We start from the raw sequence: 17239 nt of genomic DNA, 5'->3' as shown, positions 1-17239 counted from the left end.
AATGTCTTCAGGCATGAGAAATTGATTCGTTTCTCAAGTTGATTTGGCAAACTTTATTTGGAATATTTTTATGCACGTATATATATATGTCTATGAATGATTCCTGGATTAATAACATTATTCAACTTATTCGTTTAAGTTTTGGTAGAAAATTTTCAGCGACTTACATTAAAAATGTGAGCTTAGAAAAATGATGCAATAATTTGTAGGTTTCTTTTCCTTTTTTTTTTTAATTTTTGTTTTTTGTAGTTCAATTATATGTTCAGCAACAGCATATCTTGATTATGTTTGCACCATGGCAGAAAAAAAAAATTCAACTATATTCTGTTTCTGTAAAAATTGGTAAAATTTCATTTCATTATTCTTTTTTTTTTTTCTCGTAGATTTTTGGTTTCTATAACTTAATGTTAGATTTGTAGTACTTTTAGACCTTTTCTTGTTTTTGTGTTAAATTATTCAACTTATTTATGGAATTTATGAAAGGTCAGGTTTAACAATTGAAATGTGTTAGTGCAATTTTTATGTGGTTATATATATAGTTGTGTGTTTGCGCTTAATTTGAGTATTAGTATAATATTATTAAAAATGGTAAAGAAATGCATTGAAGAAAACGGACTTTGTTTCTTAATTCTGTTTTTGGTTTGGAAAGATGAACCAACACTTAAATTACTTAACATTATTATTGTTATTAGCGTTAGTACCCATACCATCTCGACGTGGTATGGGTATAGCTGCTCGTTGATCTTCCATGCGGCCACTTTGTACTTTCATAATGAGGGAGAAAAAGTCGTCATCTGGCACAGTATTGGCTGCGCGGCCAAAGTTGCTAATCTGGCGAGGCGTTTCCGCATCAAACACGAGATTAGGCTTCGGCAATTCGGACCTCTGTTCCTCCAGTCGTGAACTTTGGCAACGCATCAGCATGTCGAGAAAGGCATCGTCTGGTTGTTCCGTTGTCGTATGACTTCTAGCCAATACAGCATGAGTGGCGCCAGCACCAGCATTGGCTTGTAAATTGCTATTATTACTAGCGTTTATGTCAATAGTTTTGATATCTGGCGGATAAGCTGAAGCTGCTTCGGCTGCAACAACTCTCTCTTTATCCATTTCCATCACCTTTTGAAGCTCTTCGGGAGCACGAGTTTCTTCAGTTGCGTATGTCGGAGATAAGAATGGTATTTGCCCATTACCGATTTTAATGGAGCAACGTTGATCATCCATTCGCTTCGACTGCGAACGCGAAAGTAATTCGAAGAAATCATCATCTTGAGCTTTTGAATTATTTTTCGGTTCTGTTTTCGAAATCTGTTGCTTTTGTTGTTGTTTACCGTCGGGTGTAATCTTAATTAAGTCTAATTGTTCCATTGATTGACGGCGCACGCGTACCTATGAAAACGTTTAAAAAATGTGAAATCTCATCATTTTCATCCAAACTTTTAAAAAACCGTACCATACGTCCTTGTGAGATATTCGAATCGAGTTCTGCGAGAAATTCTGTGTCTTCGTAACGTTCTTCTAATTCAATGGGAAGTTTCAATTCTGGAAATCCAAGTATCTTGCGCAAATCGCAGATATTGACTGTAGCCGTGCTTTCTCCTACCTTATCCTGCAGCTCTCGCGCCAATCTTAAATGGGATTCCGCATACTGCAAAGCTTCGTAATGTTTTCCTATGGCGGAGTAGGCATTGCCGAGGGACCAACAAGCCCTTGCTTCACCAACGCGATCACACAATTCTCTTGCTATTGCCAAATGGCGTCGATGATATTCAATAGCAATACCGAATTCCCTTAATAATGTGTAAGTGTTCCCCAAACTGTAGCATGCTTGTGCCTCCACTTCTCTTTCGCCAAGTTCGACAGCCAAAGCCAGCGTACGTTTATAGTGTTCGGCCGCGTCTTCAAACTGACCGAGGAATATATGGGAGTTGCCCAAATTACTATTGGCGCGTCTTTCGGCTGCCTTGTCGCCATATTCACGGGCAATGCGCAAACGATTTTGATGGTGCTCAATAGCTGCTTGAAAATCACCTAATAAATAATAGGTATTGCCAAGATTACCGCAAGCCCTGCCCTGAGCACTGCGATCACCTAATTCGCGCATCAGCTTCAAGTTTTGTTTATAATATTCGACAGCTTTGCTTAAAGCTTCTTTAACATCATCTCCAAAATCGCCGGGATTTCTTTGACCCATATGCTTCCCTTTGGCATGATAAACATTGCCTAGATTGTACAAGGCCCGTCCCTCACTTAATTTATCACCCAGCTGACGAGCCAAAGTCAAGTGGCGATCACAACAAATAACAGCTTCATCAAAACGTCCCATTACTTTTAACGTGTTGCCTAAATTACCTGAAGATTTAGCCTCGCCTAACTTATCGTTCATAGAACGTGCCAAAGTCAAATCCAATTTATGATATTGCATAGCCTTCGGATAATCAGCCAGATAGAAGTAAGCATTGCCTAATTGTGAATAAATGGCGCTTAAGGTGCGCAAATCCTCAGTGCCCGCTTGTATGGCTGCCTGAAGGAAAGCGACTCCCGCCCGACAATCGCCTGCTTTACACAATCGCTCCCCTTCCAAGGCCAATTCCAAGCACATACTTGAGCTACCATCTTGCGAATTGGAATCACCACCACCTGCGCCACTACCACCGCTTGACACATTCTCTGCGGAGGCTGATAACGATGACATTTTCAAAGCACTCTTCTTTTTCTCCTTTTTACTTCAATCTTTTTCACCTCTGCACTTATCGACTGTTTAAGGACAACACTAATTAATATTCTGCTAAATGTATCCTTTTAGCTCTTGTCAAATTTTAAGTAAGAAACCCTTTGATAGAAAATGAATCACAAAACTTACAAGACGAGAAAAAGAACATTAAACGAGCATAGAGCTGAACACAAAAAAATACTTTTGAAACTGAGTTGCCACTCCTTTTTAATTATTTCGTTACTGCTTATAATTTTTTAGACCCGATAGCCTGTGTTGCTCGTGCTCAATCTATTTTTTTAGTCTAAGAATTTATTTCATTCGTCTAAAATTAAAATAATAATAATAATAATATAATTTTTTAGAACATTTTTTTTCTTCATTTCTTTACGTTTGTGCCCAATTCAAATAAAAAAAAGAGCCGTTAGCTGGTATCATTGCGACAAAAAAGTATAGCTTGCGACAAAAAAGTATAGCTTACGACAAAAAAGTATAGCTTGCGACAAAAATAATAAATATAATATAATATAAATAATATAAATGAATAATAAATGTTTAACGAGAGAAAGAAAAACGTATGCGAACAATGCAAGTTGAATCTACGCTCAATCCATTCCGAGATTAAAGATTTAATGTTTTGTATATTTTCGCACAATGCCAAGATGGAGCATTTGCAAATATAGCTAATGTATAATAAGTAAAAAAAATCTATAGCGTTGGTGGAATTTTGATATGTATTAATATCGTCATCCGTTTACTTACTTCTTAGTGCCTATTAGTTCTGCTGGAAGCCTTACTGGAAGCCTTACTAGATATTTGAAAACTTTTTTCGAAAAGTAATTGGATCTCATTTTTTTTTGTTTCCTAACCTAAATATTTACTAACATAGTATTTCAAAAAGATTGTTATAGCTTGGAATAACAGTCTTCCCCTATCTTCTTCAAAAAACTCAAATACATTAATAAAATTGCCAAATTGAGGTTTCAGTAATAATCTCTAATTCTACTTAAATGCAATATTTATTGGATTGAAAATCCTAGTAAGAATTTTCAAGCATCCCTTATCAACGGATACGAACATAATATATAAAGGATTGCAAGCGCACAATAAAACATTCTACACAATAAGCATATTTGAAAGCTTATACCTTTTGAATATAAATTCGGACTAAGCTGAGCAGCACCCTTTTTTTATTAAATGATATTGCTTAAGAGCTGTTAAGGATATGAAAAGTAGTTGCGGTCAAGATAAGCATTTCATAGGAAGTAGAAAAAAGCATAACAAAGTTGTGATTAAGAAATCGAATCTAATATTTGAAAACCGACTTTTATATGTAATGTTAAAAATAGTTGTTGGTTTCTCATTGATACGCTTTCTTCGGGGTATGTTTAAGCAGTCCCTTAGATGGCCAGTATTGCCATTTTTTTCATTTTTTTTTATAAAATTAGTTAAGCTGGCTGTATCTATTTAATGAATAAATGCTTTACCGACAAAAGGGAATCGATTCTGTTAAATGCAAAGCCGTCGGCAAAACAAAGCAAATCGAAAGAAAACTTTGAGATATTTAGTAACTAATGTTTATTTATTTTTTATTAATAAATGTACGTTTTAATATATATTAATATTAATTATATTAACATAACATTGATATTAATATAAAATTTCTTAAATAACAGACCAAAGAGAGACCCAAGAGATTCGATTCAAAGAATTGCAAAATGAAATGAAAGTTGCCGTCGGCATTTAGTTGCTATGAAGGATGTATTTCATATGAAGGCCATCTTTTGAATTTTGTTCGAGAAAAGATTAAATCAAAATTTTTACTTATTATTTACAGGAAAATTTCGTTTAACTTTTCAAAATTGCTTCTTTTTTTTGGAATATAAAGTAATAATTCTGCCCCTCAGTTAAAGCAAGTACCTAAATTCAAATCGTTGATGAATAAGAAAAAACAAACCGAGAACTAAGTTTCCGATGGGCGCTCATCAACATTTCTGAATACAATGAAAATTTGGACGTGCCCAGGTTTATTATCAATTTATAAACAACATCTTGGTCGTGCTCAGGTTTATTATCAAATTATAATGAGCGAACTTCGAGTTTTGTTACCTTAGAGGAGAAGTAAATGAGCGAATTTCGAATTTTGTTACTTTAGAGCGTAAGTGAAAGAGTTTTCTAGCTCTAACTCCATATTCAAAAAAAAAGAATCTTTTTCGTAGTTTGTATTTATATATGTAGACAATGAAAAACTAACAAAACATTTATTTTCAATTTAGGATTTATTTAATTACTTCACTGTTGTTCTGTTCTCTCGAATGTTCAGCAAGCCAATAATAGATGATTTCCTACGTCATAATAAAAAAGGCTCAGTGTGCACATGAAGTCCGTGGTAGTTCGTAAGGAGAAACTCAAATAAGCGAGAAGCGTAAGGAATTATAAAAGCGTCTTAACCTGGGAATTATGTGAATGTTTATAAAGAGTCGCAAAAAATTTTTAAGTTTAAACTTATATACAGGAATGTTTAATTTTCCCTTCTTTTATTTCCCACTGAATAATGCATTCAACTACAAAAAGAAGAAGAACGAATTTTATTTTATTAAAAAAAAGTTTATTAGGATATATATCATTTAATAAGTTAAATAAATGTAAGGTATTTGATAATAAAAGTTGGAGTATAATCACGATCTTTGTGAGAATTGGGATTAAAAAGTCCCAAATGGGCAGCTGCGTTACCACATGGTTTTAGATCCAAAAATAACGTAATCATACCACGTAAATAATAGCACAAGCTTATAAAAAATAATTTTGTTAATCTTCATAAACTGCTTAAATTTTGTGACACTGTCGAAAGCCTTTTTGTGTACTCACTAATCTATAATTTGGAAATAAGCCGTTTTAACTCTCTAATAGAACAATTTCGACTTTAAAATAAATGGCCTTTGCTGCTTGTTTTTCATTTCATGGTACAAGCCAAAATTGCAAATCATATAAAATAAAAAGTGTTCATCGGTGTAAACATAAATTAGATAAATAACATTTCTTATGTTTTTTGTTTATTTAATTTGCATATCTACATGCAAAACCATATGATTTATCAATTCCCATAAAGTCTTGTAAAAAGTCGGAAAAGTTGGAGTCTTAATACGGAAATATAGGAATAATGCCTCATTGTGTCAGCCCCCTAAAACATTCAATAGCATAAAGAAATTCCTTCGTAGAGCTGCCAGATTTTTGACATTTTAAGGTTTGTCAATATCTTATTGTGCAATAAGCTTAATAAGCTGAACAATATTTTTATTGTAACGATATCTCCGGGGCTTGTCTTTCCGAAAGTTTAGTTACGTCTGGTGGCGACATTTGATTTGTTATCTGCAACGAAAAAACGACTATGAATTTGCTCACATCTGAGAGTAATTCAAAAACAATTTGGTCACATTTAAGAGTAATTGAAAAAGTTAGTCTGTATTTGTTTACAATTGACAATAATTCAACTAGTTTAATTTGTAAAATCAGCTACACCCTCCTCCTATTCTCCGTTGTACTTTATAATTTTATTAAAATTCAATTACAATTACATCGCGGTGGTGTTGCATATATCTAAACAAGTTTCATTACACATCTAATTTCGCAAATTATGAACCGGTTTAAGCTTGTAGGTGCATCGTTTATCCTTTCGGTAGCTTTTGATGATAAGTTGTAACGTTTCTAATTTGACAATTAACAATTTATTTTTTTCAGGCCAGACATGTCCGCATTTTTGGGTTATGCCTTATGTTGTTTTAAATCCAACTCTGATCCAGATTTGTGTAGGTAGAGTTTGCAATCTGCCCTCGAAAATATTTCTTCCAGTCTTGAGTCGCCCCAACTTACACTTTAAATTGATAAGATCAAATGCGTGATCTTTTCAAAAAAAAGAGAGATGCTGCAGTTACTCCTTTTCTCATATATGGTTCTGCTATTCTTTTATGCTTTATTTTACACTCGAGACTTTCCCCTGCTGCTCACATTCACAAAGTTGCCAAACAATGTTGTCAACTCATCAACGTACTGAAATCCATTTGTGGCATTTCATGGTATGTATTAGATTAGAGTGTGCCCGTTCGCTCCTATTAGACGTTGCAAATAAAGATCTTCTGAATTTATGCAGAATTTAATGGATATGCTTTTGTTTCGCTATTCGTGGCATGAAATATACGTACACACTAACCTTGGGACAGAAAGGAAATGTTATGCCTCTAATGAAATTCTATCTAATGAGAATCATAGGACCTATCACTTCCTTTTTTAAAAGTTTTGGCGACTAAATTAATAATTTCACCATTTTAAGAATTGATGTGAGTAGCTTATTCAAAAGTCCTTTTGGCCAGTAATTCAATTTTTCAATAATTCGCAGTTACTCTGACTGAACCTGATAAGCGCTCTGTTCAGACGAAATCGTGAATAGCAATAGCATATTGGTTTTTTTTGTTTTTTCTTTTTTTTTTACTTTCTTGCTTTATTACACATACGCCTTTTCAATAAAATATATTTTTTATTATTGTCTTTTGCTTTGTCATGTAAAGAAGTCTTTTCTTGTGCTCCTGCTTTATCATCTTAAAGGGAAAAGGTTTTAGTTAAAATATCATAATTTAAAATACTATACTCGCTTTCTCATAAGCAAGCAACTTGCATCATCTGCATGCTCTGTCGCTAGACCTGTTCAGATCTGTTTAAATGGAAACATTGATGGATCCAAGACCGATGTCGTAGGTAGCGACTCTTGGTTTCCAGATATCAATATAGAAGCTTATTTCTCAAGTCATCTATGTAACACTATATTATCGGCCGAATGTCTACCGATCCTGGAAGCTATCCGCTTACCGAGCACTCACCTTCATTCCCTTTGCAATCGTTTCCCTCAGGTAAAGCCCACACTTACGTATTAGAAATCAGATCTTTACTATGTAAAGCGTCAAATCTGATTCATTTTGTTTTCATTTTCTCTGGGTGGTCGGCCGCAAAGGAATTCTTGGCAACACCACTGCAGGTAAAATTGTATCTTACAGACCATCACATTTTAATGATCGAGTTCAGATTTCTGTTGATTGGTTTGTTGAGTTGAAACACTCAGTTTCCACAAATAAATAGAGCTCCTTGGTTTATCAATTGCGGGTTCGGACGTGATTATTACCCTTATTAACAGGCTGATGTTTAATCACAGGAGATCTAATGATCATCTATTAAGAATGAACGTAGCGAATAGTCCTTTATGTACATGTAGGATCTTACAATCTGCTGTACGAATGTTGTCACTTCTATTCATCACTCGATACTTTGCTATTGTTCATTTATAGTCTTCATAACAGCAGCATTCTTGATATTTAACCACGCACCATGACGACGCAGCCTCTACAATACTTCATTTAAAAAAACAAATTGCAAAAAATACGTTTTCAATTTTTTTATTCAACACCGTTATCCTGTTCGTTGAATTTCTTGTCAATTTTAAGATTTCATTCGATATATAATTAACATTTACAAATTGTTATGCGAATTGTGAGGAGAAATTTAAGATCTTTTAGAACTTTTATGAGGTTTGAAACAGTAAATTGATATTTTATTAAAGCTATTCTTTCCCAATTCAAAGAACTTTCATTTTATATTTCCTGTTTTGCTTGCTTTATTCTTTTTCTGCGTGGTTTCTCCAATAAAATAGTTGTAAAATTTCACATAAATTTCTGCTAATTGGAAGTTCAGTATTTAATAATAAAAAAGTTTTTTTGGAAATAATATAGAAGTGGCAAATTGTAAATATTAGACGTTTGCTGGAAATTATATATCTCATCGTACCCATCGTAAATCGTTGATTTGTCTGCAAAGTTTTTCTTGTGATGTGGTAGGAATCAAAGGGGTGCCTATTTCTTTCCTTTTTTTTCTATACATACGGACATCATCTTTTTTGAGGTCCCACATTGAAATTGACAATATTTAAATATACAAAATCGAAATTTGAGGAAATTTTTATAGTACCGGTACGTGCACTTAAAATACAAAAATTGTTTGAACAACAGATAATGGAAAAGCCAGCAGATTTACCTGTATCACCGCCTACTCATATGACATACTTTCGCGAAATAGTGGTTTGGAAACATGTTATGTTTTCCGATATATTCAGAGCATGGCCGGTTTGTCCCGTTTTTGCACAAGCACCAAACTAATTATTCGTTTGAATATGATTACATTTTTTTTTATAAAATATACTTGGCTATGAGGTTAATAGAAAATTTGTATTGCGGGATATTTGCAGCAGCCAAGCGGCATAAATTAATTTATAAATTCGCATCGTTTAAGCATAAGTTAATGTGAAACTTTTAATCACGGTATTACATATCATAACACCTTTAATAGAGAAAGACTTAGCTGCATCCATTGACTAATTTTCATTATGATCTATGGATTTCATTCACCATTTTAAGTTACTATTTTTATATACTTTATATACTCTACACCACTTGCGATACAAGGATATATTAAGATTGTACGGATGTGAGCAACAAATAAAACGACTTTATATAGACCCATCTTCTATTATATCGATCTAAGCTTGTCTGTCTGCCTGTTGTCGTTGTCTCGTGTTCAACCTATAGGCAGCGACATTTGAGTCATTTTGATAAAACTTGGTACACTAATAAGTTTTGAAAATGGTTTGCCATAGTAACAATTCTTAGCTTGCAGACGTCATTGAATTTTTTAATTGCGTGGTCCATAGGAAAAATTTCGTAAATTCATAGCAAAAATATTGAAATCGATGCTTTATTAGGAGACAAACAGGTCTTATTCAATTCGACCATTTTTTTTTCCAATATTATTGAAGACTACGATTAATTTGAAGACAATTTCTTCACTAATATGGCAAGCGTCTTTTTCTCGATATTATTTCAAGGTAAACTTTGCTCTTCCGAACTGAGTATACGCTCAACTTGCAAATATCCTTTGCACATACAAGACAGTCCAATCGCAATTTCGTTTAAGTAATCGCAAGCCCGGCTCACTAAATCTGCTCCTCTTTGAAATAAGCGAACTGCAAATAGAACGCGTTTGTTCTGCGACACAAAATCCAAGTAAAGCTGGTGTGGATGTCGCTTGAATGTCAAGGAAAGAATACTGAAATATATTTTTGAAGAAAACTAATCTAAAGAATTTAGAATATGTTATATAAATTCAAATTGTGAAAATAAAGCCGTGAAACGTGTGAAAAGAAGTTTTACCAAAAGCAAAAGAAAACCGCAAGAATTTGACTTTGCTGCAACAATGATCAAGAGTAGAACCGAAACGTGGATTTCTTATGGCATCACTATTACTTTAACAATCTACAATTAAGCTTAACTAAAAGAACCCGTCCCAAATTGGCTGCATCTGAGAGTAATTCAAAGAGCCCGTCCGAATTTGTTTACAATTGAGGAAAATTCACCGTCGTTGATTTACTTGTAAGCATTCAAATACAAAAAAAGAGAAACAAGCACAAATGGCAAATAATAATTGTTTCTTTTAAATTTTAAAGTTATTTATCTAAATTATGTTTATTTGCCAATAGTATACATTTCTTTTTTATATGTTATGAAAAACAAACAGTAAAAGCCATTTATTTTAAAGTTGAAATATATTAATCAAATTGTTTTATTAAAGTGGTAAATGGTCGTTGCCAAATTATGGATCAATTTGTACACAAAAATATATCAGATATATACATATTACATATAACTATATTCCTTTTTTTTTTTTTGTTTTATTTCAAACATTCAATTAACATAAAGTTTTTTTTTTTTATATTTACTTATTTCAATTAAAAGCTTTTTTCACGAATCTTTCATGCCCTTTGTCGCACACAAGGTAGAATAAAATTGATTTATATGTTCGTTAATAATTAACAATTTTTTTTTCTTGTTGTTTTTAGTACATAATCGTATCAAATATCGAAATAAATGTGTACTAATGATACAAACCTATGTACGCGGTTATTTGGCCCGAAAGCAACATCGTCCACGTTATGAAGGGATATCGAAGATCAATAAAATACGGCATAATGCTCAGAAAACCGTAGAAACAGCCGCCTGCTTAAAGAAAGGCCGTGAAGATATAATCGAGAAAGTGAACGATATCAACCGACAAATCGATGAAGTCATAAATCAAATAAAGGTATAGCTGTATATATATAGAAATAAGGAATTTGTCCATATCATTATTTTGCAATACTTCCTTTATGTATCAATTAGAGAAATTCAAAAATAACAACAAGAGAAATGATGCTCTTTACACCACGAATTGACCTTAAGGTATTTCTTTCGGCAAAGCTAAAAAATTCAAATTTTCCTTTTAGAAACTTTAGAAGCGGACAGACGTGCTAAGGAAGAAGAAGAGCTTCGACAACGTGAAGAGCAAGAAACTAAACGAATGTTAGTAAAATTTTTCTAAAAAATAAGAATGTATATGTGGCGAAATGAAAGTTGGTCGTTTTCTTTAATAGTAAAGCTGAAATCGAAACGCGTCGCAAAGCCCAAGAAGTGCAGCGTGTTCAACAGATCGTAAGGAGCATATAAATGGAAAATTTAAACTGTTTGAAAGTATTTTTTGTTAACCAGTAACCAATTTGTAGGTATCGATGACATGTAAATGTGCGAATTAAGTCTAGAAGAGACTGGTCTTACACGCAAACGTGGAGCTGAAATTTTGGAGCACGAATTTAATCGTCATGGTGGAAAGCCTTATAAGAATTTGGGTGGTAAGTAAAGTTCATGGGAAAATCGTAGAACTTTTAAAATCGCTTTTAAAATCGAAAACAACATGCATGTCACATCTAGTTAGGCCTCATTTTTAAGTAACAAACAAAAAAAAACAAATCAATAAACAAAAATTATTTATGCCTTTTGATATCGAAAGTGTACGTATGTGTTTCAACAAACGAACTGGCATATGCAATGCAAATGTATTCTAAAGTGTTTTTGAATATATATATATATATATATATATATATCACCTTGCTACATTGTACTATTAAATGTTCCGTTAAAAAACTACATAATTAAAAATATGATCTGATCACAATCAAAATATGTAGACATAAAAAAAATATAGCATATAGAAGAAGAACATTTCATTAATATTCGCGAATTAGCATATAAAACCTTTTTTTGTTCAAATTTAATTGTAACTCTATACATTTCATTTATTTGTATTTAAATTAAAATAAAATAAATGATATGATAATTAGCTAAATAAATCGAACTTGGACTTACCGCAGTAACAATGAGATCTAGAAGGTTTGTAGTAAGTTTTATGCACTTTTATAAATGTTTTAAAATATTGTATGGGATCTAGAAGGTTTCTAGTAAGTTTTATGCACTTTTTTCTTATGGGTTTGCTTGTTATTCTTTTTCACTTGGTTATATAAAATGTAATTAAACAGTCTTAAACAGTCTTAAACAGTTGTAAGCAGTTGTAAACACTTTGTTAAAATAGCGAAATTCCGGATCGAAACTATATAAAATATAGTTAAACAGTCTTAAACAGTTGTAAGCAGTTGTAAACAGTTGTAAACACTGTAAAATAGCGACCATTTTCCTCGCAAACCACTATAAATATTTGAAGGTATAATTACGGTTCAAGCCAAAGTGCAGCCTGAGGTTATTCTGTTCGATGGAAAATTTTGCTGGCCATGCTTGCACCCTGTGTTTCCTTTTCTTAATATAAAGTCTCTATTATGTGATGTCATAAAAGCATCTTTGTGATAATAATCAAGAACCACAAAAAAAAAGAAAAATAATGAAAATAATAAGGAAATGTTAATGGGCAGCTTAAAAGGAAACGAGAGCCTGTAAGAGGGAAAGAAACAGAAGCGAAAGTGCGAGTTTTTTATTTAACGCCATATGCATGTTCATAGCCCAGATAAATAATGGTCTAGTGGTTGTTAACTTTAGAGGAGCCATATGTGAACGTGATCTCAAAGAAAAAAAAGCATGAATATAGTGTGCCTTTACTAGTAAGGAAACATACAAAATCGTTCTAAAATAAATGTCAAGAAGAACGGAAGAGAAAATTCAAGCAGCCCGTATGAATTGTATGGAACCCTTGGATTGTATTGTCAAATTGTAATGCATGAACAAGTGTGCATTTACTAGTAAGAAAATACAAATCGGTCTAAAATAAATGTGAAAAAGAAAGAACGGAGAAGAAAATTCAAGCAAACAGTATGATAAAACAATTCAAACCAACTTTATGATAATACACTTGTATAGCACTTTTGTATTTTATTGTCAATTTGTAATGATAAGATAGGACAAAATATTGCAAAGAATGGAAAAAAAGGAATAATGAAGTAAAGCTAAAGAATTAATTTAATTAACTATACAAAATTTGTTACGATTGGTATCGTTTGAACATGAATAAAGTGCGCATTCGTCAGAAAGACAATGCAAATCCGTCAAGTGGAGTTTCTATTGTATGCCGTGTGTGTTCTATGGAAAAATTTTAAGTGAAGAATAAGAGCGACAACAAGCGAGCTACACCACCGCTACATCACGAGGAGATTTCGGAGGGAGGGGAACCAACGACGCCACTCAACGGTCAACGAGGGATGCAACCGTGAGCGCACAGAAGCGGCACTGCACTAGATCCAGCACGTGGAACAGGTATCATTTTTTATTATCTTATGCGTGTTTTTTACTGAAAATGATTGGCTAAGTAGGTATACCCCACCGCCGAGGCGGGGTACGGTGTCGTGTGCATGTGAGGGAAGGTAGGTGGACTGTGGACGGATGCCAACGGACAACGTACAGACTTACGAACGACGTACCGGACAGACGACATGTAATTTTTATTATTTTCCTTTTATTTTGTAATGCGGCGCGGTGGGTAAGAGAGAGAGGAAGAAAGAGTGTCAGCAACCGCTCTAGCGCGAAAACGCCCGGTCGCGTTACAAGTTATGGTTTAAGGGACATTGTTTACTGGTATAAAACGATTTTGGATTGAACTTTTATTCCTTAACGTGTATTTATTATTTTTCATTTTTTAAATGTTAATTTTTATGGCGGGAGGAGTCTTTTGTTTTGGTTCGCTGAAGGAAGTCGTTGAGGAGGAGAGAATTCTAAAAAAGATTGGAGGCTTCTAAAAGGAAATACACACCTTCAAACCGTTTTTAATTTATTGTCATTAGCAGGGGATATATTTACAAATTGAAGCTTTCCATCATAATCTTTGACTCTACGCGAACTCCATTTGATTGAGTGTACAAAACTGTACTTGATATTAACGGTGAGCTTAAAGGGAGTTCTATGGTCTTATAACAGTGGATCATGTTCAAAGATAAAACGTGTACGGAAGCCCCTTTCATGACGACTATAACAAAATCGACCAAACGAAAGTGGAAACTAACGAACGTTAATTGATGGAATGAACGTACACTATAACTAATCCAAAACTTGTTTTTTATCAGTGCACTATTTACCTGGTTTTTAATAAAAACAAGTTCATTTTTTAAAAAGCTCGTCAGACTCTTTTGAAAATTTCGAAGTCATGAATGCAAAGCAGTTTATATCCTTAGTTGATTATTAATAAACACACAAATTAATGTCAAGGGGATTATTTCAGCGACTATTTGCTAATTAATTAACCTATTAATGACCTAACCCAATATAGGTGAGGTGTAGTGTGAGTGTGTAAAATAAGCTTCAAGTGGCGGCAGACGAAGCTCATTTTAATTACTTAATTTAAAGATACCATCAAAAATGTTCAGTTTAGTTAAAGGTGTTGAGGAATTTAAAAAAAGAAATTTTCTTTGCAAAAATAATTACTCGTTTCTTACTATATCTACTTATAGGTATAATAAAATGCATAACATTAACTACATTGTATATGAATGGCGCCAAATTTATCCATATTTGCTTTTCTAAATCAAGCATTGAGACCGAAACATCGCTAGAAGAAGATGTGCTTTTTTCTCTTCGTTGAGGTACTATTGGAAAATTATTCTGTGCGAGGGAAGCATCTTCGAGATTCAGAGTTTTGAAGTGACTTTGGTAAATATTTTCATTGGCTTTGTCTGCGAAAGTCTTGACATTTGGTTTTCCTTCTTCAGTTGTTAGAGCGGCTCTTGGTTATAGCAATTAATTCATCATTCGAATCAATGGGGCAAGGAGCGTTGTGTTGGACATCATAAACTTAGAGATTTTTCAGTTCGGGAGAATTTCAGTTGCACACACAAAGTAAGCAGAAGAAAAAAAGTCGTAAATAAGCTTTTAAAAAAAAAACATTAAAAAAGTCTAATTGTCGTGAAATATATTTCAAATCTTTAATTAATTATGTTCTCATTTACTTTTTGCGACAGACGTTTGGCAGAAGTTTTCATTTTCCGCAGACATGATTCGAGGTTTTAACGTGACAAATTTTCTTATGGAAGAACAATTATAACTGAAATTTCATTATAGAAAAGATATCAACAAAGTAGACTATTCCGAAATTATTACACATTGCTATTTTTTAAATTCCGTCAAATTTGAATTCATTTCAGATTCTCTTCATACATTCGCGGTTTTAAATAAAATAAAAATTCATGAAGGAAAGATTTTACGAGTAAAAAATCACACTTGAATCTCAAAAAGGCAACAATCCAAATATTGAGATCCACTTTTGGAGCTTAAGTAGTCTATGCGTTCATATTTATTCAGCTGTTTTTTTTTGTAAAGCATTACCATTTAATTTTTTACTAAGATCTTTGCATTTACCAAGCAAATGTACACATATTTTGTTTACTAGTTGTACTTTACCTGGAAGTTTTTTTCGTAAAATTATAGAAGCCTCTGATTGCATCTGAGTATCTTTGGATTAAAGCCTGAAGTGAAGTATTAGTGACGTCATGCGTGGCAATTCTAAAGAGGAAGAATATAGCTCTACACATAGCATCATGGCTATGCCGTAGCATATATATATATATATATATCTTTCCCAGAGTTTGCAAATAGTTCTGAATTATTGAATGAATCAATGATGTTCCTTTTTATCACTTGCGCTGCTGCTATGCAATTTATTAATATTTATCAAACAAATTGGTGGCTTTCAAAATCAAACATAAACAATACCCTGGTACGTTTTTCATAAAATATTTGTGTGAAGAGAATATAATAGTATAACGAATTTATTCATTCAATGTTTGCTGCTTACTCTCCCGCAAACTTATCGATGAATACCCAGTGGAGGGAATTTTTAAAGAGCTTATCTAATTTGAATTTCGAAACGTCGGATAAACAATTTAGGTTTTATTTCATAACCTTCTTTTCTCAGATATCAGTGCAAGGAAAGTATTGTTGCGGTTGTGATCATATTTTTAAAAGAAATCCTCTACCTGCTCAAACTTATTTTTAGTCCTATCTTTTCAAGAATACTTTTCAATATGTTTATTGAAAGTTTGTGCCCGAGTACAAGCGAAATATTCGCAGCTTTTTTGGAATATTGCACAGCATTTGGAAGCAAAGCTCTTGGTCGAAAAAAATATAGGGGATTAAAAAGTGTAAAAAACATGTTTTGTTAAGCCGGTTTTATCTCTTTCTTTATTTGAATTAATTCACATCTGGCAGAGCACTTTCTAAAAGTTGTTTCTTTTAAGTCTGCCCCTATCGATTGAAAGCTTTTTGTGGATAAGGCAAAAATAAAATGATAAAGTAAAGGTGCAAATAAATATACAATAAATAAAAATAAAATGATCAATAGAGTTAACCAATAAACTTCGTAAGGCTTCCAATTAAAAAGCACCACAATTGATTATGATCTCGTGAATCAAAGATTCGCTCCACTCAGTTAGCCTCTATTCATTTGCATATATTTGATGACTTTGGAGATAAGCTCGGTGGTATGGCCTGACGAACTACAATATATTTTACTTGTTCCTTTACAGAATTTTTATTATGTAGAACCTCTTCTAATAATTTTAATAGTGGCTATGAACTCACGACGTCTAATCCAATGGTTAAGCATGCGAGTTTTGGATTTAATCTTACCGACTAAATACCACCGGCTGTGGCGTATATGTAAATTCCTGATCGGAGATATTATATTAGCCATGCTGGTCTTCTGTATTGTTGTGATGTACAACAATCGAAACAATTTATCCATTTGTTTGCTAATATATCTGTAAGTTATAGATCAAAGCAGTAAGTAAGGGCACATTTGTTTTAATTTTCGTTTTTTCTTATACTTTCAGGTTTGTTGTGTATTATTTAATTTTTGGTTTAAAAATTGGACCATTTTTGCGTTTCATTTGTGAGATAAGAGGAGCTTTTTTCAATGCGTTACCATCGCATTGCTGCGCTGTTCAAGCGCAAGCTATACGTGATGAAATTGAACTACTACGCAATGATTTCAATAATCGCTTGAAACAAATAATTTTCACTTCAGTATTCAATGCTTATTATGCAGGATTTTTGCCTTGTTTCTTTGCCACGGCCATTCATTACAATGTGTGGTGCTGTATGCAACATATAATATTGATATAATGATTACTGG

The 17239-nt window shown here is 33.1% G+C and overlaps 2 protein-coding genes across 2 annotated transcripts; one reads left to right on the top strand and one right to left on the bottom strand.

Annotated features, from left to right (window-relative positions):
* Positions 1-171: 171 nt before the first annotated feature.
* LOC119640145 (G-protein-signaling modulator 2) lies at positions 172-2870 on the bottom strand. The gene is made up of 2 exons (XM_038037989.1): positions 1451-2870; positions 172-1386 (listed from the first exon to the last, which is right to left on the bottom strand). Exons 1-2 carry the CDS (start codon positions 2690-2692, stop codon positions 667-669), a joined length of 1962 nt encoding a protein of 653 aa, XP_037893917.1. The 5' UTR covers positions 2693-2870; the 3' UTR covers positions 172-666.
* An 11976-nt stretch (positions 2871-14846) lies between these two features.
* On the top strand, positions 14847-17239 carry LOC119640150 (transmembrane protein 39A-B-like). Its single transcript, XM_038037995.1, has 3 exons — positions 14847-14946; positions 16632-16867; positions 16938-17239. The coding sequence occupies exons 2-3, from the start codon at positions 16677-16679 to the stop codon at positions 17227-17229; spliced, it is 483 nt and encodes a 160-aa protein (XP_037893923.1). The 5' UTR covers positions 14847-14946; positions 16632-16676; the 3' UTR covers positions 17230-17239.

The sequence above is a fragment of the Glossina fuscipes genome, unplaced genomic scaffold (assembly GCF_014805625.2).
Source record: "Glossina fuscipes isolate IAEA_lab_2018 unplaced genomic scaffold, Yale_Gfus_2 115, whole genome shotgun sequence".
Taxonomy (NCBI): Eukaryota; Metazoa; Arthropoda; class Insecta; order Diptera; family Glossinidae; genus Glossina; species Glossina fuscipes.
This window is presented reverse-complemented; position numbering and strand designations above follow the sequence as displayed.

Coding starts and splice junctions, on each gene's coding strand:
- LOC119640150 (XM_038037995.1), top strand. CDS start 16,677: ATGAACTCACGACGTCTAATCCAATGGTTAAGCATGCGAGTTTTGGAT. Junction 16,868..16,937: donor ATTTGTTTGCTAATATATCT/GTAAGTTATAGA, acceptor TTATACTTTCAG/GTTTGTTGTGTATTATTTAA.
- LOC119640145 (XM_038037989.1), bottom strand. CDS start 2,692: ATGTCATCGTTATCAGCCTCCGCAGAGAATGTGTCAAGCGGTGGTAGT. Junction 1,387..1,450: donor ATATCTCACAAGGACGTATG/GTACGGTTTTTT, acceptor ACGTTTTCATAG/GTACGCGTGCGCCGTCAATC.